At 46.3% G+C, this 17854-nt stretch overlaps 1 protein-coding gene across 1 annotated transcript in view; it reads left to right on the forward strand.

The window, feature by feature from the left end:
- The window catches only part of ctnna2 (catenin (cadherin-associated protein), alpha 2), a 1959617-nt gene that overhangs the window by 144941 nt on the left and 1796822 nt on the right, over positions 1 to 17854 (forward strand). The window contains exons 4-6 of the mRNA XM_072497636.1: positions 4811 to 4977; positions 5272 to 5391; positions 10300 to 10566. Coding sequence (XP_072353737.1) covers positions 4811 to 4977; positions 5272 to 5391; positions 10300 to 10566 — 554 coding nt within the window. The remainder of the gene's footprint in view (positions 1 to 4810; positions 4978 to 5271; positions 5392 to 10299; positions 10567 to 17854) is intronic.

The raw sequence follows: 17854 nt of genomic DNA on the forward strand, positions 1-17854 counted from the left end.
GGGTTCATAAGTAGAGCTTTTGAGTACAAAATCAGAGACGTTACGCCAAGCCTTTATAAAGATGCAACTCGAGTGCTGGGCACCACGCTTTAGTAAGAATGTGAAGTCCTTGAGAGGGTGCAGAGGAGATTTACCAGAGTGGTTTCAGCTGCAAGATTGGGTTGGAGAAGCAGGGTTATCCACCAAGCAGTGAAAGTTGATGGCAGATCTGATAGAGTGTACATTGTGATGTGTTTGAATAAGGTAAACAAAAAAAAAAGCTTCTTTTCCCATTAGATGATGGTGCAAGGATGTGGGGCACAGTCCTTTGGTTTTGCGCTGGTGATGCAGGGGGCTTGCAAAGAAAAATTTTCTTCCACAGCGAGTGGTAATGACTGGGAGCATGCTGCCCAGTCATGGCTGGACACTTGAGGGAAATAAACTTGAAGGGCTGCAGGAATAGAGATACACTGGGAGAATGGGACTGCCTGAATTGCTCTATGGAGAGCTAGCACGGACACGGTGGGCCAAATTGCCTCCTTATGTACATAACTTCCTGAGAGCTTAGACGGAACATTGCGAACAACAGGGTAGGACAGCTCAGACAGCAATTTACAATTCTGTTTGATCTCACACCTGACATAGCCTGAAGCTCCTTGATAACTTGTGTAAAAATAATGATGAATACTGTTAGCCTCAGTGTTATTTTGACAATATCTGGCCCAATAATTAAATATTAATATATATATATATATATTTTTAAAATATTTTTTATTCTACTCCTTTTTCACATTTTCTCCCAAATTTACACCCACCAACAATAAACAATAATGAGTAACAAATGTGTCAATCCCCATATTAATAACAACGATCCCATCCTCCCACCAAACCCCAAACATTAGCCCGCTTGTTCACACAAACAAATGACAAAAAGGAATTAGGGATCACCCATAGTCGCCATTAACACACACAGCCCCCCTCCCCCCAACCCTCCCACCCACACGCCCCAACTAATTTTCGATGTTATCCAGTTCTTGAAAGTGCATAATGAATAATGCCCATGAATTGTAAAACCCCTCTTCCCCTCAGTTCAAACTTAACCTTCTCAAGAGTCAAGAATTCCAACAGGTCCCCCCACCACGCCAGGACACAGGGTGGAGAGGTTGCTCTCCAACCTATCAGGATCTGCCTTCGGGCGATCAACGAGGCGAAGGCTACAACATCTGCCTCCGCACCCGTTTCCAACCCTGGCTGGTCTGACACCCCGAATATGGCCTCCTGAGGGCCCGGGTCCAGTTTCACATGCACCACTTTAGAAATTACCCTAAAAACCTCCTTCCAGTAATCCTCTAGCTTTGGACAGGACCAAAACATATGAACGTGATTAGCCAGGGCCCCCCTGCAACATTCACACACATCTTCTACTCCTTCAAAGATTTGGCTCATCCTCGCCCTTGTGAGGTGTGCTCTGTATACCACCTTCAGCTGTATCAGCCCCAACCTCGCGCATGAGGTGGAGGCGTTCACTCTCCGGAGCACCTCACACCAGAACCCCACCTCCATATCCTCTGCCAACTCTTCCTCACACTTTGCTTTGATCCCTTCCAGTGGTGCCTTCTCCTCTTCCAAAATAGCTCCGTAAACCGCTGACACTACCCCCTTCTCCAGTCCCCCTGTCGTCAGCACCTCCTCCAGCAATGTGGAGGCCGGCATCACCGGGAAGCTCTGTATCACCTTTCTGGCAAAATCTCGAACCTGCATGTATCTAAACATTTCTCCCTGCTCCAACCCATACTTCGCTTCCAGCTCCTTCAATCCTGCAAATCGACCCCTAAAAAAACAATCTTTTAGTGTCTTAATCCCCTTCTCCTCCCATTTCCGAAAATTTCCATCCCACTTCCCTGGCTCAAATCTGTGGTTCCCCCGAATCGGCATTTCCCTTGACCCTGACCCCAACCCGAAGTGTTGGCGAAACTGCCTCCAAATTCTCAATGAAGCTATTATTACCAGACTCCGAGTATTTCCCCGGGGCCATCGGGAGCGGCGCTGTTGCTAGTGCTTTCAATCCCGACCCCCTGCACAAACTCTCCTCCATTCTGACCCACTGGGAATCAACCCCTCTGACCCAGCTCTGTACCTTCTCCACATTCGCCGCCCAGTAGTAATACATCAGGTTCGGAAGACCCAAACCACCTGCCTGCCTTCCCCTCTGTAGTAGCACCTTTCTAACTCTGGCCACCTTCCCTCCCCATATGAGCGAAGTAATCCTTCCCTCAATCTCTCTGAAAAAAGTCTTTGGCAGGAAAATCGGCAGGCATTGAAAAATAAGCAGAAATCGCGGCAACACGTTCATTTTAACCGCCTGTACCCGACCCGCCAGTGACAGAGGGAGACCATCCCACCGTGCCAGATCAGCTTTCACTCTTCCTACCAAACTAGAAATGTTGTACCTGCGGAGCCCCCCCCCCACTCCGGGGCAACCTGCACCCACAGGTACCTAAAGTGAGTCCCTGCCCTGCGGAATGGCAGCCCACCCCCACCCCTGCCCCCACTCCCGGCCGAGACACCACAAAATACTCACTCTTGTCTAGATTTAGTTTGTACCCCGAGAAAGACCCAAACACTCGAAGCAGCTCCAATATTTCCCCTATCGACACACTCAGTTCCGACACACATAACAGCAAGTCATCGGCATATAAGGACACCCTATGCTCTATTCCCCCCCGCACTATTCCTTTCCATACCCCCGAACTTCTTAATGCGATGGCCAATGGCTCAATCGCGAGTGCAAACAGCAGGGGGGACATAGGGCATCCCTGCCTAGTCCCACGGTGGTGAGAAAAGTATCTTGAGCTGATATTGTTTGTGCGAACACTCGCCCTCGGCTCCTTATATAGTAACTTTACCCAGTTCACATATCTTGGTCCAGTCCTAAACCGCTCCAGAACTGCCATCAAGTACCTCCATTCGGGCAGCATGGTGGCGCAGTGGTAGCACTGCAGTCTCACGGTGTCGAGGTCCCAGGTTCAATCCCGGCTCTGGGTCACTGTCCGTGTGGAGTTTGCACATTCTCCCCGTGTTTGCGTGGGTTTCGCCCCCACATCCCAAAAGATGTGCAGGGTAGGTGAATTGGTCACTCTAAATTGCCCCTTAATTGGAAAAAATTAATTGGGTACTCTAAGTTTATATATTTTAAAAAAAGTACCCCTATTCTACCCGGTCAAACACCTTCTCAGCGTCCAGTGCCACAACCACCTCTGTTTCCTTCCCCTCCGTCGGTGCCATAACGACGTTCAATACCCTTCTAACATTTGAAAATAGCTGCCTCCCTCTCACGAACCCCGTCTGATCTTCACCTATCACCTTCGGGAGGCACTCCTCCAGCCTATCCGCCAGTACCTTCGCCAACATTTTTGCGTCCACATTCCGAAGTGATATGGGCCTATACGACCCACACTCCGTCAGATCCTTATCTTTTTTTAGCAACAGGGAAATCGATGCCTGCCCCAAAGTTTGTGGCAACACCCCCTTCCCTATCGCCTCTTGAAACATCCCCACCATCAGGGGTGCCAGCTTATCGTTGAATTTTTTATAATATTCCACCGGAAACCCATCCGGCCCTGCCACCTTCCCCGACTGCATCCTCCCAATCACATCCTTTATCTCCTGCTCCACCATCGCTCCTTCTAATGTAGCCCTGTCCCTCTCCCCTAACCTCGGGTGCTCCAACCCATCCAGAAATTCCAGCATCTCCCAGTCTCCCCCAGGTGGCTCTGACCTGTACAACCTCTCATAAAATTCCTCAAAGACCTTGTTAATCAGATCTGGAGCCACCACCAACTTCCCTGCCCTATCCCTCACCAGAACAATTTCCCTTACCTCTGCCTCCCTCCGGAGCTGACCTGCTAACTGTGGTAGTCACCACTGGTGTATTATATTGTATATATGGGTATTACTGTAAGGCCCCTGTACTACAGGTACGGGGTTGGTTCCCTGCCTGCTGGCTCCGCCCAGGAGGCAGAGTATAAATGTGTGTGCTCTCCAAACAGCAGCCATTTCATAAGCTGCTGTAGGAGGCCACACATCTCTGTGTAATAAAGCCTCGATTGCATTCTACTCTTGTCTTGTTGTAATTGATAGTGCATCACTAACATATGCCCTTATCTCCATGTTCGTAAACTGCACCCCTTGCTCGTCTCAGTTGGCGCACCGCCTTCCTGGAAGATAGTCGGTCAAAGCTCGCCTGTAGTTCCTTCCTCTTTTCCAACTTCGCTGGGTCCCCATCTTCTGCATAACTCCTATCTACCTCCAACATCTCATCTATTACCCTCTGCCGCTCCAACCTCTCCTTTGTCCACCCTGGCCTTAAATGACATCACCCCTCACCACCGCCTTTAGAGCCTCCCAGACAACTGCCTTCGACACCTCATCGTACAGTTGACACCTACATATTCCTCAATTACCTTTTCAGTTTTGTCACAGAACCCTTGGTCCCCCAAAAGTCCCACATCTAATTTCCACCCCGGCCTCTGCACTACCCCCTTCTCCAGTACCATATCCACCCAATGCGGAGCATGATCTGACACTGCAATTGCCGAGTATTCCGACCCCTTAACCCCAGCCAGCAAAGCCAAATCTTAATATATTTGAAAATGATTTTCAACTAAACACACACAATGTATTGTGTTTTTAAAGTTTGGTGTTTCAAGTGAGTTGGGGAGGTGTGCAGAATACAAATAAGTCCTTTGAATTTTTGAACCATGATTTGTGATCAATTATGCAATCAATTTGTTTTTAATTATGTTCTATATGTTCCATCTTCTCTTTGTAGGAGAATCTATGAGAATTGCATCTGCAGAGTTTGCAGAAGATCCCTGTTCCTCTGTAAAGCGTGGGACTATGGTTCGGGCAGCCCGTGCCCTGCTTTCTGGAGTTACCCGCCTGTTGATCTTGGCTGACATGGCGGATGTCATGAGGCTTTTAACTCATTTAAAAATTGTAAGATTTTATGAATTATTTAGAAAGTAGTTGATCAGATTTTCATATAATTCTGAACACGCTATGAAAACTTTTAACAATTGAAAAACTGACAATTCAAATATTACCTGCACACTTAAGTTAAATAATCAGAAAAGAAAAATAGTTTTTACACTAAAACTTCTACGATGTATGTTTCAACATTTATTTATAAAATGCTGAACGTAGGACTTGATTCTTCACTCAGAATTTTGATTGAAAAAATAAGATAATGTCTTGAGGTGAAATGCACTATATACCTTCTTAAATTTACAGGTAGAGGAATCACTGGATGCTGTGAAGAATGCCACCAATGAGCAGGATCTGGCCAGTCGCTTCAAGGAGTTTGGGAAGGAGATGGTAAAGCTCAATTATGTGGCTGCAAGAAGACAGCAGGTATGACAAAAAGCTCTGTTCTCACCTTGCAAGGTATGACCCGGGTTCAGTTCCGACTTTGGGTTTCTGTGTGGAGTTTGCACGTTCTCGCCGCGTCTGTGTGTGCTTCCTCTGTGTGCTCAGGTTTCGTCCCACAGTCCAAAGATGTGCAGGTTAGGTGGATTGGCCATGTTAAATTGCCCCTAGTGTCCAAAAGGTTAGCTTGTGTTACTGGGTTATGGGATAGGATGGGGGCTCTTTCAGATGGTCGATACAGACTCAATGGGCCGAATGGCCTTCTGTCCTATAGGTATTCTATGATTCTATGACTCAAATTGAAGTAGTTGCATTAAGCTTCAAACAGTCACAGTAAAAATACAAAGGTTTCCTAACCAGTTTTAAAAAATGATGTGGAGATGCCGGCGTTGGACTGGGGTGAGCACAGTACGAAGTCTTACAACACCAGGTTAAAGTCCAACAGGTTTGTTTCGATGTCACTTTAACCTGGTGTTGTAAGACTTCGTACAGTTTTTTAAAAATCATTCTTGGGATATGGGTGTCGCTGGCTGGGCCAGCATATGTTGCCCATCTCTAATTGCCCTTGAACTGAGTAGCTTGCTAGGCATTTAAGAGTCAACCACATTGCTGTGGGTCTGGAGTCACATGTAGGCCAAACCAGGTAAGGATGGTAGATTCCTTTCCCTAAAGGACATAAGTGGTCTGGTTTAGCTGGTTTAGCACAGGGCTAAGGAGCTGGCTTTTAAAGCAGAGCAAGGCAGGCCAGCAGCATGGTTCAATTCCCGTACCAGCCTCCCCGAACAGGTGCCGGAATGTGGCGACTAGGGGCTTTTCACAGTAACTTCATCTGAAGCCTACTTGTGACAATAAATGATTTTCATTTTCATCAAGTGAACCAGCTGGGCCTTTACAACAATCGATAATAGTTTCATGGTCATCATCAGACTTTTAATTCCAGAGTTTTTTTTTAATTTAAATTTAACCATCTGCCATGGTGGGATTTGAACATGCGTCCCAGATCATTAGCCTGGGTCTCTGGTTTGCTAGTCCAGTGACAGTACCACTACCTCCCTAGTTGAGGTCAGCTGGTTTAAAAGAAAATACCAAATTCAGTGTTGTTTCATATCATATGAAGAATAAACATGGCAAATTCAAATTAGTTACTGGCAAAAATAAGTTTTCCCTCCCTACTTACTTTCACTTACTTACAAAGTTATAAAGCATTTACACCTCAGAAACTGACCATTTCTTTGACATATGTCCCCTTCCACACTCTTCATAAAACAATAAGACATAGGAGTAGAAGTAGGCCCTTACTGATTAAAACTCTGTCTATCCCAGCCTTGAAAATACTTAACGGTCCAGTATCCACAGCCCTCTGCGGTAAAGAATTTCACACATTCACTACCTTCTCAGAGAACAAATTTCTCCTCGCCTCTTACTTAAATGGGCGACCACTTACTCTGAGATTATGCGCTCTGGTCCTAGACTCTCTCACAAGGGGAAAGAACCTCTCAACATTTACCTTGTCACAACCCCTGAGAATTCCGTGGCTGGGATTCTCCAATCCCGTGGCCAAGTTCTTACACCAGTGCTAAAGGCGGCGTGAACCACTCCGGCATCAACGATCCTCAATTGTCCGATATACTCCCCTTCCTCGGGGGCTAAGTCGGTGCCGGAGTGGTCCCCGCAGCTCCAGCCGGCACGTCCCGGCCTGCACGAGTTCGCGCATGCGCGCCACGGCCGGCGTGAATTTGTGCATGCACGTGGGTTCCGTCTCCGCGCGGCCCCGGGCAACATGGCAGAGCCTTACAGGGGCCCGGCGCGGAGGAACATAGGCCCCCACGGAACCTGCCCCCCGCCGATTTGTAGGTCCCGAACGTGGGCCAGGCCACCGTGGAGGCCCCCCCCCCCCCCTCGGGGTCGGATCCACCTGCCCCCTCTCCAGGACGGCCCCACAGACACACCTTCCAGTTCTCGCCATGTGGGACCTGAGTAACCCACGCCGGCGGGACTCTGCTGAACTCGGCAGGCACTCGGCCCGTCGAGGCTCGGAAATCGCCGGTGGGGGCCGCTTTCAACTGCCCTCAACCGGCGGCGGAGAATCTTGGTGTCGGGGCGGCATGCCGCGATTTTCGCGTCCCCCCGGGGATTCTCCGACCTGGCATGGGGTCGGAGAATCCCAGCCTATAAGTCTCAATAAGGTCGCCTTTTTTCCATCTAAACTCCAATGAGTGCAGGTCCAACCGACTCAACCTCTCCTCAGAAGAAAATACAGTCATACCCGGGATCAAGCTAGTGAATCTTCTCAGGACTGCTTCCAATGCTACTATATCTGTCCTTAGATAAGGGGACCAAACTGTTCACGGTATTCCAGGTGTGGTCTAACTAGTGCCGTGTCTACTTTTAGCAATACTTCCCTATTTTTTACTCCATTCCCTTTGAAATAACGACCAACATTACATTTGCCTTCCCTTTTATATTCCATCTACCAAGTTTTTGTCCAGCTCCTCATCAAGATATACTTCTATTCCTTTCTCCCTTGTTCTTACCTGGCTTCCTCATGAATGTTTATTCTGTTCATCTCAGCAACTCCCTGTTGTAGCAAGTTTCACATTCTCTCACTCTCTGGGTGAAGAAATTACTGAATAATTCCCTTTGCTGTTGTATATTTGTGGCACCTAGTTATGGTCTCACCCATAAATGGAAAAATCTTTTCTATCTATACATATGTCTCACACGTACATAATTTGAAGACCTCTATCAAGTCACCCCCAACGTTCTCTTTTCTAAAAGAGTTCCTAAAACTAGTTCAATCTTTCCTGATATACCTCTCAGTCCAACTATGATTATTGTAACTATTTTTTTGCCGTTTCTCTCGTGTCTTTATATCCTTTTTATCTTTTTTTATTTTTGATGGGATATGAACATTAACGGCGAGGCCAGCGTTTAGTGCTGATCTATGATTGCCCTCGAGAAGGTGGTAATGAGCTGCCTTCTTCAGCCACTGCAGTCCATGTGGTGTCGGTGGATACAGAGTGCTGTTCGTCGGGGAGTTCCAGGATTTTGAATCCGCGACGGTGAAGTAACGGGAGTTCTCTGATTTTGATTCCGCAACAGCAAGTGAACATCGCGATGGTTCCAAGTCAAGGTGGTGTGTGGTTGGTCGTGGAGCTTTCAGATGGTGGCGTTCCCATTTGCCCACTGCCCTTGTCCTTTTTGGTGGGCAGGGCTGCAGGATTGTCAGGTGCTATCGAATGAGCTTTGATGATTTGCTGCATTGAATGTTGTATAGGATACGCACTACTGAAATGAAATGAAATGAAAATGAAAATCGCTTATTGTCACAAGTAGGCTTCAAATTAAGTTACTGTGAAAAGCCCCTGGGTGGGGGACTTCAATGGCCCCTGCTGCCACTGTGTTGGTGGTCAAGGGAATGAATGTTTAAGATGGTGGATGGGGTGTGAATCAAACATTTTGTTTTGTCCTGGATGGTGCAGAGTTTCTTGAGTGTTGCAGCTGCACTTATTCATAGGGTGACCATTTCTATAATATACTTATTTCTCAGGTAAAATTGCTACTGTTCTTCTTTATACTGTGGTAGATGAAATTCTATAAATTATCAAGGAACTTGCTAGGTGGATTATCATTTGCATGACAGATAATGTCCCAGACACCACCATTCCTGGGTGTGTCCTGTTCCATCGGCAGGACAGATACAGCAGAGGTGGCTGTCGAGTGGTATGCAGTCAGCAGGGAGTTGCCCTGGGCGTCTTCAACATCGACTCTGGATCCCATGAAGTCAGATGGCACCAGGTAAAACCTCCTGCTGATTACCATGTAGCATCCCTCCTCAGCTGATGAATCGGTTCTCCTCTATGTTGAAAACCACTTGGAGGAAGCACTGAGGGTGGCAAGGGCACATCATGTACTCTGGGTGGGGGACTTCAATGGCCGCCATCAAGAGTGGCTCAATAGTACTGCCACAGACTGAGCTTGCTGGGTCCTAAAGGACATAGCTGCTAGACTGGGACTGTGGCAGGTGGTGAGGGAACAAACCAGAAGGGAAAAATATACTTGACCTCATACTCCCCAACCTGCCTGCCATAGATTATCTGTCCATAACAGTATCGATAGGATTGACCAGCGTACAATCCTTGTGGGAAAGAAGTCCCGTCTTCACATTGAGTTTACCCTTCATCTTGTTATGTGGCAATACCATTAAGCTAAATAGGATAGACTTCGAACCGATCCAGCAGTTCAAGAATAGGCATACATGAGGTGCTGTGAGCCATCAGCCGCAACAGATTTGAAGTCAACCACAATCTGTAACCTCATCGCTTTGCATATACCCATTCTGCCATTACTACCAAACCAGGCGATCAACTCTGGTTCAATGAAGAGTGCAGGAGGGCATGCTAGGAGCAACACCATGCGTTCCTAAAAATTAGGTGAAGCTACAACACAGGACTACTTACTTGCCAAATGGTGTCAGCAGCAATGAATAGACAGAACTAAGCAATTCCACAATCAACAGATCAGATCAAAACTCTGCAGTCCTGCCTCATCCAGCTGTGAATGATGGTAGGCATTTTACCAACTCACTGAAGGTAGCGGTTACACAAATATCCCCATTATCAATTGCTGGGGGAGCCCAGCATATCAGTGCAAAACATAATGGGTTGGATTCTCCGTCCCTCCGCGCCAGATTTCTGGTTCAGCACGCCGGCGGGATGCTCCGTTTCGCCTGCTGGTCAATGGGGTTCCCCCTTGTGGGGCAGCCCAACGCCGTCAGAAACCTGTGGGCTGCCGGCAAAATGGAGCATTCCGACGGCTGAGTATCCAGCCCAATGAGTTTTAAAAGCCCTCTGTGTTGAGAAATTGTTATTTTTTTCTGTTTCCTAATTGCAGGAACTGAAAGATCATCACTGTAGGGATGAAATGGCAGCTGCTCGAGGTGCTTTGAAGAAGAACGCTACCATGCTGTATACTGCCTCTCAAGCATTCCTCCGGCATCCTGATGTAGCCGCTACCAGAGTGAACCGAGATTATGTCTTCAAACAAGTGCAGGAGGCTATTGCTGGAATTTCAAACGCAGCCCAGTCTACTTCAGTGGCAGATGACAAACATGGACCTGTTGGCATTGGTGAACTAGCTGCAGCTTTGAATGAATTTGATGTAAGTACCGACATTATGCAGCTTCTGTTCAAATTTTTCTCCACGCATGCTTCAGCAATGAAAAATTGCAGCAAATTATTATCCTCCTGTCACAGCCGCTTGTGTTCAGCTGGTGAATAAAATTGAATATATTTTTTTGATGAGGGTTTACAATCAACATTGAAAGTCTTGCATCTGAATTTTCCGTCGTGTTGTTGTAGTACTACCATTGGTCCTCGGCCTTTTGGTAGGTATTGAGTTTTCTAACAGTCACCAGGAAAATAGTGACCCAATAATAACATCTTTGTCTCTTTATAGTTCTGGCAAGGACTGCTGTGGGGCGGGATTCTCCGTTGCCCGACGCCGATATAATCGGCGATAATGCGGAGAATCCCTTCTGGCGCCCTAATCAATTTGATGCCGGTTTTCGTGTCTCTGCCTCCTCCAAAATGGCGTCATCACGTTGCGCGCTGCATGCCGTTGGAACACCGTTGCCGCATCATCGGAAGGCCCTCCCTGATGCTCTGCCCCCGATGGGCCGAGTTCCCGACCGCGGGGTTGACGTGTGGTCTGAGCGGTCGGGGACCCAGCGTGGCGGCAGCAGACTGTGTCTGGCGCCACCACATTTGGCTGGGAGCTGTGCTGCTGCCGAGGTGGCTTCCGCAAGGGCTGGGAGGACTGGTGGGGGGTGGCCAGGGGTTGTCCTGTGCGGCCGTATTTGGCCGGTCGGGTCCGCGCACTTCTGGCGCCATGTTGTACGGCGCTATCGCTGCAGGATGTCGCCATGCGCATGCGTGGCCACGAACCCGGCCATTTTCCGGCTGTTTTTGGCACGGAAGCCGGGAGTTTTACCCAGCGCCGCTGCTAGCCCCTCACCGGTCCTAGAATTGGTGAGGGTTCGGCGCCGATTTTGGTGTTGTAAAACCCCACAGTTCCTACACTGGAGTCGGCACTTAGCTGCAGAAACGGAGAATCCAGCCCATGATCTCTTCCATAGATCTCTTCCATAGATCTGAAATGTTAACTGTTTCACTCTTCACAGATACTGCCAGACATATTGAGCAATTCCAGTACTTTCTGCTTTTATTGATGCACTGAAGATTTTACTTCATGCATTTGAACTTGTAACCATAGGAGCCAGCAGATTTCAAGTGTTACTTTAAAGCTTTACCTTCTCAATGCTCTTGGTTATTAACGTAGGATAGAAGATTTTTACTGTATTTGAAAGTTCATGTTGGCCCATAACTTCCTGGTTTCCCCATGTCACGTGCACTAGGGAATTCAAAGAACAAAGAAAAGTACAGCGCAGGAACAGGCCCTTCGGCCCTCCAAGCCTGCGCCGACCATGCTGCCCGCCTACCCTCAAACATTCTATTCCCATCCTATTCATGTATTTGTCAAGATGCCCCTGAAATGTCACCATTGTACCTGCTTCCACCACCTCCACTGGTAGCAAGTTCCAGCCACCCACTAGCCTCTGTGTTTAAAAAAAAAAAAACCTTCCCTCGCACACCTCCTCTCAACGTTGCTCCTCATACCTTAAACCTATGTCACCTAGTAATTGACTTTTCCATCCTGCGAAAATGCTTCTGACTATCCACTCTGTCTAGGTCCCACATAATTTTTTAGACTTCTATCAGGTCAACCCCAACCTCCAGTGAGAACAAATCAAATTTATCCAACCTCTCCTCACAGCTGATGCCCTTCGAACCAGGGAACATCCTGGTAAACCTCTTCTGTACGCTCAAAGCCTCCACATCCTCCTGGTAGTGTGAAGACTATATTCCAATTGTGGCCTAACTAAGGTCCCAGACTGGATAAAAACAAATTACTTTACCTCTTCCATGCTTAACATCCCAGGCCCAAAACACTCATTCCAGGTTAAGCAGCGTTTCACTTGCATCTCTTCCAATTTGGTCTACTGTATTCGCTGCTCCCAATGTGGTCTCCTCTATATTGGAGAGACCAAACGCAGATTGGGTGATCGCTTTGCTGATCATTTTCGGTCTGTGCGCATTCAGGACCCTGCCCTTCCTGTTGCCTGTCATTTTAACAAAAGAACCTGCTCCCATGCCCACATGTCTGTTCTTGACCAGCTGCAATGTTCCAGTGAAGCGCAACGCAAACTGGAGGAACAACATCTCATCTTCCGGTTAGGCACGCTACAGCCTTCAGGTCTCAACATCGAATTCAACAACTTCAGATGATTAGCTCCACCCCACCTCGACCCATTTGTTTTCATTTTATTTGAACTGTATTTTACCATTTCTTTCTTTCTTAATATATATTTAATTCCCCCCCCAATCTTATCCACCTTTCCTTCATCTTTCTCCTCTTTGCTTCCCCCTTCCCCTCCCCCCACATCTACAGTTCATCCGCTGATGTCAGTTTCTCTGCTGTTTGACCTTTCACATCTTTTGTCCTCTCTGGGGACTGCCATTAGCACTCTTTCCCCTTGATTTCTGTGGCCATTAGCACCCGGTTTCCCTGGGTTTCTGTGGCTATGACTCATCTTTCATTCTCACTCCACAGTATAAATATTTCCCACTTTCTCTGTCTGTTTGCTTTTACAAAGAGTCATCGGACTCAAAACGTTAGCTCTTTTCTCTCCCTACAGATGCTGCCAGACCTGCTGAGATTTTCCAGCATTTTCTCTTTCGTTTTTAGAAACAAATTACTGCAGATGTTGGAATCTGAAACGAAAGAGAAAATGCTGGAAAATCTCAGCAGGTCTGGCAGCATCTGTAGGGAGAGAAAAGAGTTAACGTTTCGAGTCTGATGACTTTGTCAAAACTTTGTATAAGGTTCCATATAGCTGCAGCATGACGCCCAATTTTTATTCTCAAGTTCTGTTCTCTGTTCTGCAAAATTTTGGAACATCTTATGTTCCTCATGTTATAATCCAGAGATGTAATATATATATATTACTCATTTGTCTTGCCGAGTTATATTTAACGTGATGATAAACAGTCAGTCTTCAGTTGATGATAAATTATTTATTGAGTAACAAAATAATATACTTATGAGTTCTTTTACTTTGATATTTTGACTAGTATTAGAATTAACTAAGATTAGATTAAACTAACAATTCATATAATTCACTACACTCTGAGCTGGTCATTTCTATACTCTAGCTGCATAACACACACGCTCCTTATATAGTCCCTGTTAGTGTTGTCATATACAGAGATCACTACACCTCAGTCCTCCTTTCATTCTATAATCTGAATTGTGGCTCTGTTGGTAGCACCCGCGCTGCAGAATCAGAGACCTGGGTCCAAAATCTTGGTTTGATATTCCAGTGGAGTATTGAGGGGTGCTGCACTGTTGGAGGGGCTGCTTTTGGGATTTGATGTCCTGCCTGCACGCTGGGCTGGGTGTAATAAATACCATGGTCTGCCTGCCCACAGGGCTGGGTGTAATAAATCCCATGGTCCTGCTTCAAAGAAAAGCAAGGGAAATCCCCTTGGTGGCCTGGCTAAAGTATCAAAAACCTCAGACGCAGCTTTGCACGGACCACTCCTCACATGAGTCCTACCAACCCTTGTCAACCCTCCCCCCACAACCTGGTCCGTCCCTCCTGGTTTGACCCCCTCCAGTGTTAACCAGACTGAGATCCCCCCCCCCCACTGGCTAGTCTCCCTCCCATAACTGGTGGCTTTGGTAACGCCCAAATAACTTGCAGTCTCTTCTCTCGGTTGACCATACCACTTACTGTTCTCTTTTCCTTCTGCCCTGGTGTTTGGAGCAGGCAAGTCTATTTTCTGTTAACACAACTGCTCTTTCTCTTGGTTCCCAAGTGTGAGAACTTCACATTTCACTCAGCCAGTCCCTTAATAAAGCCTGACCTGTTGTGAGGCAGAATTTGCAATAGTCCTTTATTATAACTGAAGTTTAAACACACCATCCAAAGCATAATCCTATAAACCTCATAGTTGTCACACTATATTTTATTATGACCCCAGACCAGGGCCCAACAGTGGCTAGGATACTGGACCGAAACCTCAGTACTTTAGTTTATTTTAAGACTGTGTGGAAAGAATGATTCGGTCCAGAAGTGATTGCGTGAAAAAATAGGGCTTTGGTATTTCTAAAACAAAACTTTTATTATAAATACAATATTAACCGTTTAACTTCACACCCGAACAAGAACAACTCACAATTACCCCTGAACACAATTATACAATTTCCCATTAAACAACAAAAAAAGCATACAGCACTTAATCCATCTTAAAATTAGGAGACAATAGAGTAATGCTTGCAGTACAGAACATACTCTCACTCATGTGAGAATCCCTTCAGACTCTGGCTGAATATTTTCAAATCGCTGCTTCAACTCCCGTGTTTCTGCCTCTTCCTTGTCTTCAGACATGAATGCTCTGCCTTTAAAATATAATCACTCTTTTCCCTTATCCTACTGGGGAAGAAAATTGCCTTTATCTGTGTTCTAAAAAAACACAAAGGTTGCCAGATCAGACTTCACTTCTAAAAGCCTTTTCTCCTAAACTCTGTGTCTCTCCACAGCTTTCTTCAAAACTCCCTCCTTCCACAACTTCTCAAAATGTCTCTCTGCATGCCTTGACTCCACCCAGCAATGACCTCATCTCCCCAAGCTTAAAAAACCCCAAATTCTCTCTGCAGGCTGCAAAGCACTTTAACTTCCCAGGAATTTCCCCAGGTAACCACTAGACATTAGCCCAGACTGAAAAGCACATTCCTTGGCCAATTTTATATATTGGCTCTTAAAACCACCAAGACTAGCAGAACAAAACTCTCATTTTTTAAAGAACAATTCCTGCTCAGTCCAGTTATTAGTCGAGTAAAGTTTCTCTGAACTTATTCCAAAGTATTTACATCCTTCCTTAAATAACAAGACCAATAGTGTGCACAGTACTCCAGACGTGGTCTCACCAATGTCCTGTATAACTGATGTATAGTCTCCCTACTTTTGGATTCAATTCCCCTTGCAATAAACGACAACATTCTGTTTGCTCTCCTAAATACTTGCTGTACCTGCATTATGCATTAGATATCATAGAATTTACAGTGCGGAATGAGGCCATTCGGCCCATCGAGTCTGCACCGGCTCTTGGAACGAGCACCCTACTTACGTCCACGCTTCCACCCTATCCTCGTAATCCAGTAACCCCAGGTAACCTTTTTGGACACTAAGGGCAATTTATCATGGCCAATCCACCTAACTTGCACATCTTTGGATTGTGGGAGAAATCCGGAGCAGCCGGAGGAAACCCACACAGACACGGGGAGAACTTTCAGACTCCGCACAGACAGTGACCCAAGCTGGGAATGGAACCTGGGACTCTGACGCTGTGAAGCCATAGTACTAACCACTATGCTACTGTGCTTCCCAATTCCCTCTGCATCGCCGAGCCCTGTAATTTCTCACCATCTAGATCATGTCCTTTTAAAAAAAATTCTTGTCAAATAGGCAACTACACATTTTTCAACATTATACTCCATTTGTCAGATCTTTGACTGCTCAGTTAACTTGTGGTTTTGTAGCATCCTTGTGTCCACTTTACATCTTACTTTCTTACCAATCTTTGTGTTATTAGCAAATTTAGTAACCACGCCTTCATCCAAGTCATTTATATAGATTGTAAAAAGTTGAGGACCTAGAACTAATCTCTGTGGGACATCATTCGTTACACCTTGCCAACCAAAAAAAGACCATTTATGCCTACTCTGTTTCCTTTCAGCGAGCCAATCTTCCACCCAATATGTTACCCCCTACACCATGAGTTTTTATTTTTCACAGTAACCTTTGATATGGTACCGTATCAAATGCCTTCTGGAAATCTAACTTACAGCACATCTGTTGGCTCCCCATTATCCACAGTTCATGTGACTCCTTCAAAGAGCTCAATTAATTCTTTGCACACTATTTCCCTGTTTCAAAGCCATGTTGATTACGTTTTTTTTCCAGTGGCCCTGCCATAACATCAGTAAAATCTGTAATAACATTAACATTTCCTTATGACCGATGTTAAGCTAACTGACCTATAGTTTCCTGTTTTCTGTCTCCACCCTTTATGAAAAACTGTTGTTACACTTGTTATTTTACAGTCTCTAAGTTATAGGAATTTTGGAAATCTCACTACCCAATTCTTTAATGATCCTGGATTCAGGCCATCAGGACTTAAGGACCTGTCAGCCCACTGCCCCAACAATTTGTTCACACTTTGAATTTCCTGCTTCTACCCCAGGGCAATGAACTTATGGCAATAGAATTACCCAGTTCACTAGCTTTTTACTTTAAATCATTAAAATAGCTGAAGCTTTTGTATTATCACAAAATAAGGTATTGTTGACAATGTTGAACTGTTTACGGTTGCTTTGCCAAGTTGACTTTGTAAACTTTCTACCTGACTGACTCTGTTCCAAGGTGAGGAAGCTGCTGAGGAACTTTGAAATAAGAAGCATTTATTCTTCCCAATCCTGTCAGATCTTTGCTATTCATATTGATTTTATTTTTTGGGGAGGGCGTAGTTGGTGCTCACTGGTCTATTAGATGACATGGAACGTTGTTCAAGGATTAAATGGACCTGATACGAGGTTGCAAGCAATTGCGCATTCGAAGAGTCTAAAGGCGGCCGTAATATCCTTGCAAGAACCCCATTTGAAAGTGGGTGACCAGGCGAGGCTAAGTAAAGGGTGGCTGGCCCAGGTCTTCCACCCGGGGCGAGATGTGAAAATGAGAGGGGTGGCTGTGCTGATTGGTAAGAGGGTGGCCGTCGCAGTGGGGAAGCTTGGGGCTGGTCCGGGTGATAGATTTGTGATGGTGAGTGGGAGGTTGGCAGGTACGTCGGTGGTGTTGGGCAACATCTATGCCTCAATCTGGGAAGATGTGGAGTTCATGAGCCAGGTTTTGGCAAAGATCCTGGACTTGGACATGCATATGCTGATCCTTGGGTGGGGGGAGGAGCACTTCAATATAATGCTGAATCGGTCATGTCCCAGACCCAGGAAGCTGTTGGCAATGGCTAACTGACTGGGTTTATGACACAAATGGGCGGGGTGGACCCGTGGCGGTTTGAGAGACCAAGGGCGAGAGAATTCTCTTTTTCCCGCATGTGCATAAGGGGTATTCCCGGGTCGGCTTTTTTGTCATGGACAAGACGCTGTTGGCGAGTGTGGTTGGGTCAGAATACTCGGTGATTGTGATGTCAGACCCACACGCTGCATTGGGCGGATTTGCATGCGGAGAGGGTGCCCCTCCCCAGAGCCAGAGTGGAGGATGCACATAGGGCTTCTGGCTGAACAAGGGATTTATGAGAGGATAGAGGGG

This window comes from Scyliorhinus torazame, chromosome 3 (assembly GCF_047496885.1).
Source record: "Scyliorhinus torazame isolate Kashiwa2021f chromosome 3, sScyTor2.1, whole genome shotgun sequence".
NCBI lineage: Eukaryota > Metazoa > Chordata > Chondrichthyes > Carcharhiniformes > Scyliorhinidae > Scyliorhinus > Scyliorhinus torazame.